Source organism: Brachionichthys hirsutus, chromosome 14, assembly GCF_040956055.1.
Source record: "Brachionichthys hirsutus isolate HB-005 chromosome 14, CSIRO-AGI_Bhir_v1, whole genome shotgun sequence".
Lineage (NCBI taxonomy): Eukaryota > Metazoa > Chordata > Actinopteri > Lophiiformes > Brachionichthyidae > Brachionichthys > Brachionichthys hirsutus.
In genome coordinates, this window is record NC_090910.1 from 2,276,522 (window position 1) to 2,296,561 (window position 20,040).

The 20,040-nt window shown below is 48.8% G+C and overlaps 1 protein-coding gene across 1 annotated transcript in view; it reads right to left on the reverse strand.

The window, feature by feature from the left end:
* The window catches only part of LOC137904039 (axoneme-associated protein mst101(2)-like), a 43,678-nt gene extending 27,330 nt beyond the window's left edge, over window positions 1–16,348 (reverse strand). Inside the window, exons 1-4 of the mRNA XM_068748203.1 lie at window positions 16,336–16,348; window positions 15,850–16,038; window positions 13,912–13,959; window positions 725–838 (exon numbers count right to left, since the gene is read on the reverse strand). Coding sequence (XP_068604304.1) covers window positions 725–838; window positions 13,912–13,959; window positions 15,850–16,038; window positions 16,336–16,348 — 364 coding nt within the window. The remainder of the gene's footprint in view (window positions 1–724; window positions 839–13,911; window positions 13,960–15,849; window positions 16,039–16,335) is intronic.
* Window positions 16,349–20,040: the final 3,692 nt, after the last annotated feature.

The following is a 20,040-nucleotide window of genomic DNA, read 5'->3' on the forward strand; positions in this document are numbered from 1 at the left end:
CCTGGGAACGCCTCGGGATCCCCCCGGAAGAGCTGGAGGAAGTGGCCGGGGAGAGGGAAGTCTGGGCTTCCCTGCTTAGGCTGCTGCCCCCGCGACCCCCCCGGATAAGCGGGTGAAGATGGATGGACGGATGGACGGATGGTTTCAGTTGAATTAATTCAATCCAAGTCACTGGAACACTCACAAGATGTCACCAAAATCACTTTGTCCCTTTAAAATCTTTCAGAAAATGATGTGAGTGTGTCGTATCGTATCGCTCCAGCCCCCCGTGGTGACACACGCCTCGATTGAGACCGACTCGCTGCTCGGCCCGGGTTCAACGTTGGGTGTCGGTCCACTTCGGTAGCGCTAGACTCTTCAGCGCCGTGATTTCACCGTGATCATCATCATCATCGTTTTGCTTTCCTCTCAAACTGATCCCTCCTGCTCTCTCTATCCATCCTGGTTTGTCTTTCTCATTACAGACGATCACCCCCCCCCCCCCAAAAAAAACAGCAATGCTGCCCCCAACATGGCTGCAGGTCGTCAGTACAGCAGAGGAGAGGTCTGATATTCACTGAGGACATGCGCAAAACTGTGTACAGTACGTCTCGGACGCTAAGGTCTGGTTTATCCTCAGGTTGGGATCATAAAGGAGAGACCGAAAGGTCAAGTACAGAACCCAGAAAAAAGAACCCACCGGGGGGGTTTTCAGGCTAACGCTGCTTTTGGCTGACTGTGGTACCTGATAAGGAGTCTGCAGTCGGGGCCTTGCCTTGGTGAAGTGAGCGTGTCCCCGCCTCCGCCTGCAGCTCGCCGTGCACCGCTGGCGCCTGTCCCCTCGCAGTCAGCCTACAACCTGCAGCAACAACACGGACCCCTGAACAGCAGTTCCCCTTCGCTGATGATGCACCGCTGTACTTTGCAGAAAACCAATCGACACACACACTTTCCAAACGTATGACTTTATCATGCACAAGTCCACATGCACCCGCACTCTCACCTGCTCAGTGTCCTTCCAGGATCAGATCTCCCCATCTTAAAACCGTGAACAGTTAGCGGTGCTTGGTTCATAGAGAGCTCAGCGCCCGTCTCTGTCTGTCTCCAGAGCAGCCTCAGCTGGCTCTGAGCGACCCACGCTGTGAACCCCGAGTCGAACTCACACCCACACACCGAAAAATGCCATCACAGTTGGGGAGTCTGGGTTCGGTGTGACGTTTCTCTGTCTGTCTGGCTCAGATCCCAGACAGCGGCAGCTAGCGCCTCCTTCTCCCAGCCTGCCCCCCCCCCCCCCCCTCCCTCATCCAGCAGTCACCCTTAATCTCCTGCCCCAGTCTCCAACCAGAGACCCTTCGAGGACTGCAGAGGCCAGACTGGCACAGTGTGGGTCCAAGGTAGAAATGGAAAGACAAGAGTGGGACAAAATACAGGCGGAGGGACGATGACATCCTAAACAGACGGAGTAACAGCTGGAAGGCAAGGGAAGGAGACAAGGGAAGAGACTTCACAGAAAAAGGAGGGAAAACGGGGAAAAGGGGGTGATGAATGAAGGAAAGGAAGGAAGAGAGACAGAGGCGTGGGGGAGAGAAGGAGGGAGACGCCAGTGGCAATACTCTCCCAGCAGCGTCCACAGACAGTGACGCGAGTCGAACGGACAGGATGCCACCCGAAGTCAAAAACGCTCCCATCTATCAGACACACGGGGGCCGCGGCTGGGGGGGGGGGCATCGTCTGTGGCGTAGCAAACGCTCGGCCGGCAGGGTCGGCGATTGATTCACGGACGCCAGCGCAGCTGCACTCGTCCTCGTGGGCTCGGGCGTTGTGTCGGACGCCCCTTCTTTGTGTCTGAGACGCGTAAAGTTTACCAAATAGATGTTCCACATGGCTCAGAAAGACAAGCGGACGCCTCCCTGCTGGGCTGCTGTTCAAGGGGACGTCTTCAAAAAGGACAACTTGAATACTGGTCACTGCCGTAGTTTCTGCCCCTGACTCAATCACCCAGAAGGACAGGGGGGCGTCTCATCTCAAAGCTGGACGCTGCATGGACTCCCAAATGTACGTTATAGTGGTGGTTATAACACTGACGCTGACTTGGAGCTCTCGGGCATCAGCACTGCAACATCTCCGTCCAGGAAATGGAACGCCCTCCCTGACTCCCGCCCTCAAAACATGCACCTCTTTGGCCTCCTTCAAAACGGCCCTAAAAATACACCTTTTAGGGGGGCAGAAACGGAGATAGTCATCACGACACTCTCCGGATCAACCCCCCCCCCCCCACCCCCTTTTTTGTCCACCTACGTTGCACATATTATGTGTCTTGGTAATTTATTATTATTTAATTTATTGTCATTCATTGTCATTTTGCATCTGTGGTGTAAAATTATTATTATTATTTTTTATTTTTCTAATGTTATTTTGCATAAATTGAGTAATTTAATATTGGTTTTATTTTTATTTGTATTGTTAAATTTGTATTGTTAATTGTGGATGATTTATGTACGAAGGACTTTCAACGGAAACAAGACCGCAAGGGCTTTTTTGAAATGCTCCTCTTACACAGGATGTTTGACTGTACTTGTACTGTAATACATGCTACTGTGTGACTGTACTTGTACTGTAATACATGCTACTGTGTGACTGTACGTGTACTGTAATACATGCTACTGTTTGACTGTACTTGTACTCTAACATTCTATCTCATAAATATATTCATCATCATCAACGCCTCCCAATGCCGGCGGCTTCACGGAGTAATCAAATGACTTCATCAAATCAAGTAGCCAAGTGCGTTTACTCGGACCCAAGCTTTGGATATGAGGTGAGGTGAGGCAGCGTTTCCCGTCTTTCTAATCAACAGATCTGCAGCGAAACAGTAAGTCATTAGCTTTGGTTTTTCTGCTGTGAACCAGTTCACGGAGTGTTGGGAGAGGAAATCATCTCGACCCGCTAACTTTCATCTTTCATGCCGAGTCATTTTCCACACACAGTTCTGGGTTTCGTGTGCCAGCAAAGTTCTGCTTAGCCCGAAGGAGGACTGACCGACTGATTCAATGTCCCCGTCAGTGTTCTGATCACTACTAGTGAGTCTCGTCATCCATTGTGACCCGAGTCCCGAGCCAGACCACAGTTAGCTTAGCTTAGCTTAGCTTCAGCGCTGCCATTTAACTCAAGAGCAATGCGGTGTTTTAAAAATGGCTTTTGCATGCAGGAAGACGTGTCCCACACAAAACCTGAAACACTTCCCATGTCAAATAAGCAGGTTTCTGCACGCAGGAAACAGGAAGTTAACCCCGGCCGCCACCATGCGGAACCAAACAAGCGACTCAGACACAGGATCTAAAGGTCCAGATCACGTAAGAGCTGCCGAGCTCACTGCTGAGGACAAAGACAAACTGGGACAGACATCAGGCTGATGGAGGAATCTGAGACACGCACACACACACGCACACACACACACACACACACACTGTTACTCCACTAATGCAGCCATGTTTGATCGATGGCCAATCATCAATACCTTTAGCCAGTAGACGTCACCATTCCTCTCTGCCGTTCGGCTACATTACGAAACGTCTTCCTGTCTCACTCTGATTGATCGTCCGTCGGGGTCGTCCATTTGACAATCTCTCGGTATTTAAATTCACTTTGCTGATGAAGCAGACGACCTGAAAGTGAAAGCTCAGCGGCTTTTAACTCGGAGGTGCAGCACTGAAGCTGCGCTGGGGGGGGGGGGGGGGGCTGGACTAAAGACAAAGTTCCTCAGACTTGTTCTGTGACCCCCCCGCAACCCCCCCCCATTTTACAGTTGAACAAGCTGTGTTCTAAATCAGATGGAATAAAACATTTCATAAACACAATTTCTCTTTATTATATCATCATTTGGTAAAAAATCTTAATTTTCATGCTGAAACAAATGGATCAGATTAGACTAAGGCTGAGAAGGTTTCATTAATTATGGTCTGGCCTCATCTATTGATCTACTTTATCCTATTCCGGGTCGAGGTCATAAAGAATACACATCACACACCTAATTATTGTGCGTCGAGGCGTAACATCATTCTGTGTGTCTCAGTCATCCCTGCTAAAAATGCGATCACCAACGACTGAATGTGTTTTCATGCTTCTTCTGTTTTTGGACATCAATGAGACAGTTACCACGACAACAGGGACAACGTAAGGCTGTACAACAAGGTCAAAGAGTGACTGATCTTGCAGCAGCTGGACAGAGGCACCCTGTTCCGGCTCTGGGACAAGACAAGGGCATCGTTCTGCCAAGAGACAAATGGACGACGTCCAAGTCAAGCGGCAGAGTAAAAAGCCGATGGATGGTTGTTATTAGTAATATATATATATATATATATAAAACAGGGCTGTCAAAGTATCGCGTTAATTCTGATTGATTAATGACAGTCACATTACGCATGTTGTGCTTTTTAATCTAACTTTACTGTTTCTGTATCGCCTTGTCCTAAAATCCGTTTTTTGCGTTGTGCTTTTTGTGCCTGAGTTGTTGGGGGGGGGGAATAGTCAGTGACACCCTGAAGTGGCCACTGATTGGCTGTTATTGTGTTTGGGCTTGTTTAGCACAAGCTGATAGGCTCCCATTACAGGTGGGCGGGACAAGGTGAGCAGCGGAGAGGAAGGTAAAGCACCCAGTCGCGAGCGCAGCCACCGCTAACGTTAGCAGCTAAGGCGTTAGCAACTGAGCGAGCCATAGCGAAGCTCTTCCCCAGACTAAACTAGAGGAATTCAGAACTTTATTTTGAACAATGTTATTGTTGATGTGCTAACTTATAGCGCTGTGATTGATGGGTCTGTGTTATTTTATATTAATAATAATAATCAATAAGCAGAGGAAAAGCAACAAGTTCAGGGTTCAATGCTTTTATTGATCCGACAAGAGTTCTCACTGGTTTTTAACTTACAGAACTTTATTTGGACCTGATGTTATATTTTATCTTCTAATTATTTGGAGGTTGACAACAGAACTCGGCAATACTCCCCCTGGTGGTGGAAACTAAATGTTGCAGGCAGCACTGAGGACGAGTCGCAGATACAGCAGAATGTAAATGTCTGGACTGCGTCTGCTAAAGTCTGTTACAAACAATCAATGACTTTATAAAGATACTCTTTGTTATATATTCATCTTTTGATCTGCCACAATAATGCAATGAATTTAAATGAAAATACTTCAAAAAATAAATAAAAATGAAAATAGCTCAAATTGAGGGATTTTATCAGCAATTTTTCGGCGAGATTAAAAAAAGAGATTAATTAGATCAATTAATTAAATCTCATAATCACTCAAAAAAAAGCATCTTTCTTGATAGTAATGCCAGAAAGGTCTACGCCATGACCTTTATTTCCATCTGCAAATCAAATTACGTTTGATTACCGTTTATTGCTTAAAACCAAACTGTTTCAGCGCCATCCCAGTTTATTCTACCGACTCCACAGACTGTCTAATCTGGGATGAGCCAGCAGCATAGCCTCCATCTGACCCCAGCCTCTCCTTGCTCCTCTTCGTCAGCCTCAGATCCTCGATACGCACTACGACAGTTCCACTGGAACAACAGTTCACCGAGAGTTCATCGACAGAACACGGCACCGAGAACAAACCGCTGCTCATTACATGAAAAGCAAATATAATACGAGACGATGAGAGGAAGAGGAAAAGCAGTGAGGAAGAGCTAGAAGGAGGAGGAACGTCACAAAGCAGCCAGTAATTGATGTGATTAGAAACATTATTGAAAAAGAAAGAAATGCTGAATCTGCTCTCTATAATTAGTCGGTTGAGCATTCGCATTATGTACACCATTCCTCAAATCCAAACTCATTCCACAGCTTCAGCCCCTTCATCTTCTGACTCTTCCGTCACGCCCTCTTTTAAAGGATTGTTTGGTAATCTGTTCTGGGGTGAGAATCCCTGGGGGCGGGTTAGGGCTAGTATTTGTGCTTGTGTGTGTGTGTGTGTGTGTGTGTGTGTGCAGTACGTTCTGAAGAGTAAAGGAGTCCTCCTCTGAAATCTGCTGACAGAGTGATTGTTCAGCTCATTCTCTCTCCGTTCCATCCATCCATCCGTCCATCCATCCGTCCATCCATCCGTCCACCTCAGCTGTCTGGGTCTAAGCCACGCCAACTCATCTCGACTCACACAAACTAACCCACGCTGACAGAGGACTGGAGGCCGGGCCTCTCTCTGGAGAAGACATGTGTCAAACTCAAGGCCCGGGGGCCAAATGTTGCCCTCCGAGTCATTGTTTGTGGCCCGCGAGGCCAGTGGGCAGCCATTTGTTTTAATAAAATCTGTCACACACGTTCTTAGCAGCTCTCAAAAGTTGGTCGTACTGCAGGTCTGCCCCGTTCAACTGTGGCAAAAGAATAGTTCACACACACACACACACACACACACACACACACACACACACACACACACACACACACACACACACCTACACACACGGTGCGATGAAATGCGAATTATCTCAGGAAGTAATAAAAATGCTTTGAATCATCCATCTTCATCCGCTTATCTGGGGGAGGTCGCGGGGGCAGCAGCCTAAGCAGGGGAGCCCAGACTTCCCTCTCCCCGGCCACTTCCTCTAGCTCTTCTGGGGGGATCCCGAGGCTTTCCCAGACCAGCTGAGAGACATAGTCTCTCCAGCGTGTCCTGGGTCTTCCCCGTGGTCTCCTCCCGGTGGGACGTGCCCTGATCACCTCACCAGGTGGGCGTTCAGGAGGCATCCTGAATAGATGCCCGAGCCACCTCATCTGGCTCCTCCCCCGTGGAGGAGCAGCGGCTCTACTCCGAGCTCCTCCCGGATGACTGAGCTTCTCATCCGATCTCTAAGGGAGAGCCCAGCCCCCCTACGGAGGAAGCTCATTTCAGCGAGTTCACTCCTTCCAGACGTGTTTCTGTACTTGATTACAGACCTACCAAACTACCAAGGATTGTCTGGATGGTTTAATCATTTAATATAACTATAACTATAATGTAAATGGATTTACCTGCTGCTGAGGAACAGATTCATCGACTTTACTTCATTTCTTATGGGAGACATAGTTTCGGTTTCCAATAAATGGGTTTTCAAACAAAACTACGGAATGAACCGAGGTTCCATTCTACATTTAATTACAAACCGGTAAATGCGTGAGTTCTCCTCATTTTGTTTGAAACTACTTCTAATGAAGAGCGTTTTCTGGACCAGGATGTCTTGCTTCCATGTTCAAAGCGGTCATCAAACGCACAAAGACAAACTGCATGCGGCTCCTTTGTCCTCTCAGGGAGGAAGTCTTTCTGTAAAATGTGTCGCTGCAGAAACGGAGAGCGTCCGTCAGGCCGTCTCGTTCTGTGCTCCGTTACAACCTTTGGAGGAGAAGCCATGCAACACGGACAGATACCGAAAGGCAGATTTAGTCTAATGTATTTAAGTGTTTTAAACCCAGAGATGCGTTTCTCTCTAAAGCAGGGGTGGGCAAACGTTTTGACTCGCGGGCCACAATAGGTGCGTTTACATGGACAAAATGTCTTTATTCCGATCAGAGTTCAGAGTAAAATTGTGCTCCGATGCGCCGTGTTCATGGACCCTAAAAATCCGATCCGATTAGGATTTGCGTGTTCATGCATCACACTTTTGATCGGAACAGAATATTCTGACATGCGCAGTTTGACCAAAACACCGGAAATGGTAGAAGAAGAAGCGTAGCGTAGCGACTTCCGCTGTGAACAAATCATCGCTCCGCGCCTTTCTGCCTGAAACGTCAGCGTTATTTCGCTCGTTTTCCCCGTTTGCTCTTTTAGTTTCCTCCTTTAATGTCTCCGGCAACATGTTTGTCTCAGATATTGACCAGTTCTGTCTTCCGCCCGCCGTGCTTTTCGCTCGCTCTGCTTCAACTAGCTTCCGGGAATAGCAGCAGCGCGTGTAGCTGACGTCACAGACATGCGCAGTAAGGACGACTTGTACCGAAACATCGGAATAAGTGTTTTCATGCGCCCTGACCGGGTTACAAATCGGTATAAACCACCCCTCTCGATCGGGATAGAATTGTGACCGGATCAGGCTGGATTGGATTAGACTATTCCGGTTAAGGTGTGTCCATGAAGCATTTTTATTCCGATCAGGATTTTAACCGGGTTAAATGTGTCCATGTAAACGCATCTAGTGGCTCCTAAAATTTGCCAGAGGGGCGGGGCCAGGAGGAGATGTATGGAGTGTTTGTGTGAACTAATATAAATGACATGTAAAATACATTACATAAAAGGATTTGGCCTTTTACAGGTAGCATTACAGGGAAAAGGGAAAATTTAGGGTTAATTATAATAAAATTTTGTTTAATTATATAATTTGGACAAGTTCGGCGGGCCGGATTAAAATGCCCAAAGGGCCGTACATGGCCCCCGGGCCTTAGTTTGCCCATGTCTGCTCTAAAGCAGTAAAGAATCATTTCTTGGCAGCACACTGAGGCTTTACAATATAAAATCCCTCAAGCTCAAAATGCTAGCCAGAGCTAGCCATAGCGCCACATGCACTTGAGAAACTGCTGGGAAGAGGAACAGGAAGGAAAAGGGATGAGAAGCAGCAGCATTAGATAAACGGATTAGCTCATGCCGGTTAGCAGGAGGGAGACAGAGCCAAAGGCAGTTAGTGTACGTCATTTAGCTTTATTAGCAGAGAGCAGGCAGGAAACAGAACGTTTCTAGTCATCAAAAAGGGTCACAGAGCATGAAACTACAGCTGACCTTGACCTCTGATCAGTTCTCATGTTCTGTCATTGCCCACTGGGATCAATAAAGTTTTCTGGTGGGGGGTCCTGCTAACATGCTAAGAGGAATGAACGTGTGTTTGTGCAACAAGGACGCCTCTTCATTCTGTCCGTCAATGTCAAGAACTGCAGTACAGCAAATAATACTATTGAAGTATTCCCTCTCTGTTGGGAACTCAGATGAATGTGTTTACTATGTTTACATAACAGCTGTGCGTGTAACGTTAGCTTGTGGCTAGCAGGACCCCATCAACATGTTTTGACTGACAGAATACACAGACCAAATACAGCGGCAGACGCGACACGTATATCATGGTAGTAACAAGTAAACACACCGAGATTCAACGAATATCAGGAAATAAAGCCAGTTTCATCAGTTTGGACCGGAGGAAGGGCCGGCTGCTGTCAGTGGACACCAACGTACTCACTTCCTGTCTGCTGTGGGGGGGTGGGGGGGGGGGGGGCTCAATGGGCTTTTCAAACATTAAAGATGGATTTATGTTTTACGTTGGCGCCTGCTATCAACATGCTACTGGAGCTCCCTGGAAATAAAAGGCGTTTCACAGCGGCTAGCGTTAGCATGTCTGCTGTATAGCCGTAGCGCATGCTGCATTTGTTGATGGAGACTTGGAACAGCAATTCAGACATTGCCAGCATGTCATTGATTAGCTCATTGGGTAAAGCTGAAGTGATCTGATTGATCATGCTAGCCACTTTGGGAGGGGCACAGGGTCCTGCTAATGATTTCATCATCCCCGGATCAGGCCGGCTGCGTCCGGCGGCGACGCGTTCCTGATGATCAATGGTCCTTTTGACAGTTCATACCTTTTTTCCTGATATTGCATCGATTCTTTCATTCTAGTGTGCAGAATAAATCAACATTCCCCGCAAGCAGCTTCCTCCTTTGAAACAAGAGTCATGTTTTGTGACTCGTTGTAACTTATAGTCCGAGTCCAGAGAGAATAAAGCGGGTTCTGGCACCAAAGTCCAAAATCGATACCGGATTGATTTACCTCAGCAGTGTGGAAATTAGGTTTCCTGACACAAAAAACAAAAGTGATTGTATTGTTGTCCGGAAGAGTTGTGTGTCGGAGAGCCCCTGGTTTTCTGGTGGAGGGGAGGGGGGCGCGGGGGGGGGGGGGCTCTACCATGAGGGAAAGGAAACGTCTCGTCTTTGGCCTCAGGCTCTCTCCTTCATACCGGACCAAAGGAGGGTGGACAGTGTGTGTGCACGGGTGTGTGTTTTACATAGGGAGAGGAAGAAGGCGCACAGAAGAGGATGTACAGCTGATTGACAGTTGGCATGGCGATGGAGGCGGGCTCTAGTCCTCTGAAGCATGGAAATTTAAGAAAGGAGATAAGAGAGAAGTGGGACAAAAACAATGATGATAGCAATCAAGAAGGAGAAAGAAAGAGTAGATGTAAAATAAGAGTAGCAACGAAGACGGTTTGTCCAGAGAGAAGACAGAGTAAAAATGGTATTTAAAAAAAATATAGCAGAATAAGGGGAAGGGGGTGAAGGGAGAAAATGAAGAGATCAGGTTAGTAACGCTGTCAAAAAGAAAGAAAGAAAATCAACCGCTCTAACAGAGGTTTGATTCATCTTACATCGGTCAAACATCTGGAAACATTATCCTATATGATGTTCAGGTGCCATGCAGAAGCCTCATGCATCAGACAGATCATGCACACACTCACACACACACACACACACACACACACACACACACACACACACACACACACATGCGCCTTTGCCCTGTCAGGATTCAGCTCTGCCAGCAGGGGTCCTCTCCCTGGGCTCTGCTGAACAGCAGTGATGGATGGATCTAGAGCAGGGGTGGGCAAACTTTTTGACTCGCGGGCCACAATAGGTTCTAAAATTTGACAGATGGGCCAGACCAGGAACAGATGGATGGAGCGTTTGTGTGAGCTAATATAAATGACACATGAAAGCTATTGCATGAAAGGATTTGGCCTTTTACAGGTAGCATTACAGGAAAAAGGTCAAATGAATGAGGTTTAATTATAATACAACTTTATTTAATGATATACTTTGGAGAAGTTTGGCGGGCCGGATTAAAAAGACCAACGGGCCGCATATGGCCCCCGGGCCTGGGTTTGCCCATGCCTGATCTAGAGCGCCTTGAAAGATCGGATGCTCCACTAAGACACACCCGTACGGTACCCTCGTCTCACCGGGGACGCAGTAGAGGAGCGTTCTCACAGCAGACGCCGCCTCTCTATTCAGTTTGGTCACCATGGTAACATATGCAATTGATTACATGCGAACTGCCAGTTTAACAGATGAGCGTGCTGACCATTCCTCCCATCATCTCCTTTCGCCGGTCTCTCAACAATCCAACAGAAATCGATGGACCCTGAAGCCACCGATGTGGAACACTTCTGCTGGAACACAAGCGGTGTCGTTCCTCTTTTGGGAATATTGCACCATGACCGGACTCTGGGAAAGTATTTTGAGATAGGACTGCACAATTCATCAAATATTAATTGGGCGTTTACCCCGATAAACGAGAGGGTAGCCTCCCTCCGCCTTCGGGTGGGGGGACGGATCCCGACTGTGCCCATGGTCCAAACGGCAGTTCAGAGTACCCGCCCTTTTTGGAGTCCTTGGAGGGGGTGCTGGAGAGTGCTCCTTCTGGGGATTCCCTCGCTCTATTGGGGGACTTCAACGCTCATGTTGGCAATGACAGTGAGACCTGGAGGGGCGTGATTGGGAGGAACGCCCCCCCCTGATCGGAACTGGAGTGGTGTCCTGTTATTGGACTTCTGTGCTTTTCACAGATTGTCCATAACAAACACCATGTTCAAGCATAAGGGTGTCCATATGTGCACACCATGGCCGGACTTGCGGCCGCATGTCTTGGACACTCGGGTGAAGAGAGGGGCGGAGCTGTCAACCGACCATCACCTGGTGGTGAGCCAACTCCGATGGTGGGGGAGGATGCCGGACAGACCTGGCAGGCCCAAACGTATTGTGAGGGTCTGTCGGGAACGTCTGGCAGAATCTCCTGTCAGAAGGAGTTTTAACTCCCACCTCCGGGAGAGCTTCGACCATGTACCGGGGGAGGCAGGGGACATCGAGTCCGAGTGGACCATGTTTCGTGCCTCCATTGTTGAAGCGGCCGATCGGTGCTGTGGCCGTAAGGTGGTCGGTGCCTGTCGTGGCGGCAATCCCAGAACCTCTTGGTGGACACCGGTGGTGAGGGACGCCGTCAAGCTGAAGAAGGAGTCCTATCAGGCCCTTTTGGCAGCAGACAGGTACCGACAGACCAAGCGGGGCGCAGCTACAAAGTTAGTAAGGAGATGGAAAAACTGCAATTCTTTATTTATATTTAAAAAGATGATCTATTTTAGAAAGCTATGAAAATGACTGATTTCAGGAAGGTGTGTATTTAGTTTTCATTCTTTTCAACAGTATAATGGAAGGTAACATATCAATGAAAGGGTTTAGGCACATATGAATGAATGAAGCTTTGGCTTCTTCCTGTTTTTGTCTCGCATGATCTTTTAATGCAAGATGAAAATGTGACCGAAACAAAACTGAACCTTCGCCAACAAGGACTAATGTCAATGGACCGTAGGGGTGGCAGCGGTAGTTCAGACATCGCTTTCCTCCCTGCAGAGCGCTCGGAAAACCGTTTCCGCCCAACTTTAACCCCTCATCAGAATAAACTGTGCTTCTATTCCAACAACTGAATGGCAGGACAGGAAGAGTAACTTCATCAGTGTTCTCTAGTCCTCACCAGGAAGTCAAGCGATAGTCAAACTAAGCCACGCTTTCATTTCCAGCACTAGGCTGCCGTTTAAAGGGGACACAGGTCCCAGAATAAATACAGAAAACATTACTAAGTAATAACCATAATATTGCTACCTGCTTCTGGTGCTCAAAGGAACCAAAAGATCGTATCCGAGGAAACAATCTACGCCAACGTGATCCTGACATCCTGGTACTTTTAATCAAACGTATCTCTGTGTGCATTTTAAAGCTCCCCATCACATCAGATCAGTTTTGCTATAAACGGGTTATAACTGAGCCAAACAGACTTTATTACCATTCATAAGAAGTGTGATTAGTAATACCAGCCTACAGGGCGAACAGTTTGACAATCTCTTAATTGATCAATTGAAACCCGATTATACAGATGACCTTATCTACCAAAATGTAATAATCTGTTCCTGGTAACATATCCCAACATTTCCCGAGCATTTCATCAAGATCCGTTTGTAACTTTTGGAGTCACGTTGCTAACAGATAAATGCTGGCGGAGGTAAATGTGGTACCTCATAATGTAATTATGATGCACAAAGACAAGGCATCTCCAAATCCGAGGCAACAATGTTCCACTTCTCTCAGACTGGATCAAAAGACTGTTCAGAAGAACTTCGGTAGCTAATTGACCTCACGTAACCTTTCAGCGACTGTAAAAGCGTAATAACAGAGGCATCAAGATCTGATCCGCTCCTCAGGGATGAGTCACATTTAAGCCTCAGTTCACACCAGAGCAGTTTGGTCTGCTTTAAATGGACCAGATTTCGTTTCCTCGGATAGTCCGCTTCATTTGCAAGTGAACCCTGGTTCGGTTCGGATGCAGTGTGAAAGTTCACCGGACTAAACACATGACCAAATATACGTAGTAACGCTATACGCAGATCAGTGAGAGAGCTGAACCGAAACAAGTGATAAATGCAACAATGTTGCGACTTTCAGCTCCCAAATCGAACCGAGTCCACTTGGTCCGGTGTGAAAGCAACCTTAAACAAATGTCATGGCTTTGTACCAAGTAGGGATGTTTTCAACTTACACACATAATAGCAGATTCAGGCCTGACCGTTTAACAAAAACAAGATTCCAGGAAAGCATCGGCGTGGGAGAATGTCTGGTTTATCTCGTTCTACGTCTGCGTTTCTGCGTTTCTGCAGGTGAACCCAACTGGACCTGCAGGAAGCCGAAGGAAAGGCAGCTGCTGTCCTCCAGGAACAACACGAAGCATGCACGCACACACACAACCAGCACTGAACACAGGAGAACAAGGACACACACAAGGACACACACAAGGACAAAAGACAGTCTGGCTGCTGGACGAGGAGGACCAGCTGACTCGGCACACTGAACCACAGCAGAGAGAACGATGGGATCTGTCTTACCAGGCTGTGCAACGTCCTGCTCTTGATTGTCCAAAGCAGTACCCATGTCTACACAAACACACATACAAAAACACAAGCAGATATTATTACTACAATGTGCTGAACATGAATGTTTGCTGGCCTGTGCAGCGGTACCATGACAGGCTAACCATCAGACACAAGTACACACAGACACTCCGCACATCAGACACAAGTACACACAGACACTCCGCACATCAGACACAAGTACACACAGACACTCCGCACATCAGACACAAGTACACACAGACACTCCGCACATCAGACACAAGTACACACAGACACTCTGCACATCAGACACAAGTACACACAGACACTCTGCACATCAGACACAAGTACACACAGACACTCTGCACATCAGACACAAGTACACACAGACACTCCGCACATCAGACACAAGTACACACAGACACTCCGCACATCAGACACAAGTACACACAGACACTCTGCACATCAGACACAAGTACACACAGACACTCTGCACATCAGACACAAGTACACACAGACACTCCGCACATCAGACACAAGTACACACAGACACTCCGCACATCAGACACAAGTACACACAGACACTCTGCACATCAGACACAAGTACACACAGACACTCCGCACATCAGACACAAGTACACACAGACACTCCGCACATCAGACACAAGTACACACAGACACTCCGCACATCAGACACAAGTACACACAGACACTCCGCACATCAGACACAAGTACACACAGACACTCCGCACATCAGACACAAGTACACACAGACACTCTGCACATCAGACACAAGTACACACAGACACTCCGCACATCAGACACAAGTACACACAGACACTCCGCACATCAGACACAAGTACACACAGACACTCCGCACATCAGACACAAGTACACACAGACACTCCGCACATCAGACACAAGTACACACAGACACTCCGCACATCAGACACAAGTACACACAGACACTCCGCACATCAGACACGCAAGTACTATGGACGGCGCTGTCCTGCTGGTTGGCTCAGAGTGTCTGAATGCTGTAGCCCCCTAGTGGCGATGCCTCCCACGGCCCACCCTGCAGTTAACCGTCACCGTCTCAGGACTCAGGCTGACTGGCGGAGTCCAGTAACCAAGACCAATCAGCTCTCTCTGTCCGATCCCTGTCATGTTGACCTATCTGCTCCTACCCGCGTCTGGAGAGCGGCTAAATGAAAAAGCATTTCTCACAGAGAACGATGGGAGGAGCTTACAGAATGACCAGGAGGAGGAGTCTTTATGTCTTTGCTGTCAGTAGACGAGTGACTTCCTTCGTTTGGGTGCGACTGATATTCGGTTTAGAACTTCTTGAACTAATCTCCTGATCTTCTTGCCAGATCTTCAGCATCAGTAACATCACATTAGCATGCGTGCTGAGATTTACCAAAATAAAAGCATGCATTAAAGCCGACGTGACAGCAACGTGGGTTTGGTATCTCCAGTAAAAACACTAAGTAGTGCAGACTATTCGTGCTCTTTAAAGTCTAACCCTTTTCCCTGCCTGCTTTGTAGGATTGGAGTCAGTACGCTTGGATTCGACCGAGACATTTTAAGTGTCTGTTTAGGCGTCTTTGATTCAAACAAGTCGACAGATCCTCCTGATTCTTAGGAGGAATGTTTCGGGACTAAAACGTGACGCGCCGTTCTGCAAGATCCCAAATGTTTGCCGTCGGCTGGGATACTCAGATCGCCTTGAAGTTTGTCTTCAGCGTATTACTCTACCTCAATGAAACGTACACGGAAGACAAAAAGGTCGTTTCTTATTTTGCCCGGGGGATTTTTCCATCTCCCAGTCCACCCGGACTGGAAGAATTAACGTTTCTGCACGATGGCAAAAACCTCACGGCCGTTTTATGGCTACCGGCTACTTCCTGTCCCAGTCGCTATGGTCCTCACCTGCTCCGGCGTCATCGTTGTCCAGCAGGGGGATGTAGTCCGTCTTTCCCACCGTCTCCCCCACCTTATCGTCGAAGGTCTCCGCCTCCAGCTGTTCCACAAAGTCCCTCGGCACCAGGCTCTCCGGGCCCTGCTGGGGAACACCGTCAGTCAGTGCATCGCTCAGACGCAGGTCTAACTCGGCCATGACTGCACAGAAACACAGACACAGGGGACAACGTCACGTCTTCATGTCTTCATGTCTTCACGTCTTCATGTGTGATGAGAACATGGACAGCGGAGTTTATCACACTAGAATCAAAAGGAGCATGCGAGGCTGAAAACCATCTTCATGTTGAGAGCGACGCGTCCGTGAAGGATGCGGCAGGTTTAGTGCAGTGCTTCTCAGTTATTTTCTGTTACGCCCCCCGCAGGAAAAAAATACACCCCCCCCCCCCCCCCCCAACTATAAATAATATAATTTGTCAATAAAATTGTTCAGTGTACCTCTGCATAACATTGTATCTTTATTAACAATAAAGAAAAAGTAAAGAAATATAGATCAGCTTCCAACAAATAACAACTTTATTAACATTGTTTTTAAATTTGCCTGAAATTAATATAAATAAATACATTAAATCCGTATTTAACTACAAACATTTTTTGACCAATTGAACCTTTTGATACTGAAACATAAAATAAAACAAAAAATATATAACTTAAAACTGATCAGCAACATTAACTCAGTAGCGCTATAAATATATATATATATTAACTTGCTCGTCTCCCACCGTCACCGTGAAGCTAAGCGCTACAAACGCTTCGTCATATTTCCTCGTCTTTGTTTCTGGTTGTCTAGCTACCTCCGTCTGGCTCCGCCTCTCTTTTCATCACTGTTAAATATGTTTCCGTGCCGTCTCTTGAGGGCTCGTTCGTTCACTGACCGGACGTTACGTCATAACTCCCGCTCTTCGCCGTGTGTGCGGTGAAAAAACAAACGTTCACCACAGAGCTAATGCTCCCTGCGCACACTCTGACAATGAACGCGCCACTGCCACCTACTGTAATGGATGTCCAATTACACTTAAGTCTAGTACACCGACAAAAGAAAAGCATGCTCCACAGAGGTTAATACGCGCCCCACTATTTGAGAACCGCCGGTTTAGTGCTTCAGGGACGCAGTAGGGTTTCGGACATCAACTTCAAAGTCATGGGAGAACCTCAAACACTCAATAATCCCAAATGACGCTCACAGAAATGCTCCTGAAACGATGGATACTGGAGAAGCAAGAGTAAAAGGGAGGGAAAAGGAGGTGGAGACAAGAAAAAAAGAGCAACAAGCTCAACTGCTGCGTTCATGGTGTCCAGAAAGAGTGATTCTGTTGATGAAGGGAAACGTAAAGTGAGCCGGTTCCTCAGCTGTCCAGTCAGAAACAGCGTTGTTGCTGCTTCATCACTAATTACAGCATAAAAATACAATACAGTACTAATTCCTGCCACAAGGAGGCAGCGCTCAAACTAGGATTCCTCTGAAAGAAAGGGGCGTGACCGAGCACAGTCTGTAGAGAAACTCGGACTCAGATGGAAGCTGCTCCTCCTCGACCAATGGCGACAGGCGGAACGTTCCGATTGGTGCGGCGCCACAATCCCATGTCTGACCGTCTTCTTCTGTGGTGGCCGCCGCCGGCCTCTCTGCAGCGCTCCGGTGGGTAACATTCCAACAGCCTTCCTCGCAGGATGCAAGAGTTACTGTTGAATTAATTATTACCACGAGATTATCAAAGGGAACACTTTGATGTTCTCCTTTAATGCAGCCAACGTGTGCGTGCGCGTGCGCGTGCGCTCCAGCTGCACAGCTAGCTGGGCGAGCCGATCCAACCGGTCTGTTCACTGGCGAGGTTTAACACAGAACCATCAGAACACTGAATCTACACAAACAATCAAACAAGGTGATCAGCTCTCAAGACGAGACCTTCATGATAACAAAAACTCCAATTTACGCTTTGTTTTTGACAGGAAACACATTTTCATGAGAGAATTTGGAAGATTCTTTCGCTCAGCATTCACACAAGCAGGCGCCGCCGAGGCATTCACACAGACAGACGCCGCCGAGGCATTCACACAGACAGACGCCGCCGAGGCATTCACACGAACAGACGCCGCCGAGGCATTCACACAGAGACGCCGCCGAGGCATTCACACGAACAGACGCCGCCGAGGCATTCACACGAACAGACGCCGCCGAGGCATTCACACAGAGACGCCGCCGAGGCATTCACACGAACAGACGCCGCCGAGGCATTCACACGAACAGGCGCCGCCGAGGCATTCACACGAACAGACGCCGCCGAGGCATTCACACAGACGGACGCCGCCGAGGAATTCACACGAACAGACGCCGCCGAGGCATTCACACAAACAGACGCCGCCGAGGCATTCACACGAACAGACGCCGCCGAGGCATTCACACAGACGGACGCCGCCGAGGCATTCACACAGACGGACGCCGCCGAGGCATTCACACAGACGGACGCCGCCGAGGCATTCACACAGACGGACGCCGCCGAGGCATTCACACGGACAGACGCCGCCGAGGCATTCACACGAACAGACGCCGCCGAGGCATTCACACAGACGGACGCCGCCGAGGCATTCACACAGACGGACGCCGCCGAGGCATTCACACAGACGGACGCCGCCGAGGCATTCACACGGACAGACGCCGCCGAGGCATTCACACGAACAGACGCCGCCGAGGCATTCACACAGACGGACGCCGCCGAGGCATTCACACAGACGGACGCCGCCGAGGCATTCACACGGACAGACGCCGCCGAGGCATTCACATAGACGGACGCCGCCGAGGCATTCACACAGACGGACGCCGCCGAGGCATTCACACAGACGGACGCCGCCGAGGCATTCACACGGACAGACGCCGCCGAGGAATTCACACAGACGGACGCCGCCGAGGCATTCACACAAGCAGACGCCGCCGAGGAATTCACACAGACGGACGCCGCCGAGGCATTCACACGAACAGACGCCGCCGAGGAATTCACACAGACGGACGCCGCCGAGGCATTCACACCAGCAGACGCCGCCGAGGCATTCACACGAACAGACGCCGCCGAGGCATGAGACAGAAATGAATGAGCTCCGTTTCATCCAGAAGCGTAATCTTGCCCGAACAGTTGCCAGGGCGACGTGTGATGTAACAGAAGTCCTAATCCCAACAATCACTCTGCATCCCGCCCCTTTAAGGGACGACAACAGGACGCATCGTTGTGATGGATTAATCGCGGCGCCGCTCTGGGATCAGGAGCCTGGAGTCGGTTCCTGCTCAAGGGCACTGCGGCAGGGCAGAGCCTCAATTTGCTGCCTGATAAGACAACATCTGCATGGCCCGCCTCCGATCTCAGCGGAAGCAAGAGGAATCGAACCCAGAACCTTCTTGCTCGGTGGCTACAGTGCTACACACTACTTAGGATAATTGATCACTCCAAACTGTCCGTAGGTGAGAGTCGTCCACGCAATGCGCTGCTAAACCCCGCCCCTCACTTGTGGGAGGGGCTCCAGCAACACGGGCGGACATTAAAACACAAAGCATTGAGATAAGCAGCTGATGATGCAACAGCAGCTGTTCAAGCTGAGCCTGAGGAGCCGCCAGAGAACAGGGGGGGGGGGGGGGGGGGGGGCGGAGCCAAAAATAAATCTGCGTTTTCCCTTAGTCCTTAAACGTGTCCTCTGAATGCAACATCGGATGAAGCAGAGGTGACTGTTAACAGGGTTCGTGTGTGTGTGCGTGTGTGCGTGTGTGCGTGTGTGTGTGTGTGTGTGCTTCTCTCCTGCTTCACATTCCATTGCATGTTTGTGTGTTTTATATTAAAGTCATTCTACAGGAATGCAGCTTGAATGCAGGACATCCCAGAATGCCGAGCGTCAGCGTGTCACAGGAAAACGCTGACCGCGTTTACCTTCAGTAGGAAAGTGCACGGCGCACCGTAGCGAAGTGAGACCCTGACGCCACTCGAACCTGTCCACCCGTCCACCCGTCCACCTGTCCCCTGCAGAGGACAGACGGATTATTGGCAGCTGTATTGATCCGACGGCAGGAACAGATCCGAGAGGACAGGAAGGGCGACTAGCGTGAAGAAGCTTCTGAGGCGAGGCTTCTGATGTTGCCCGACGAGTACAAGCTGCCAAAAGCAA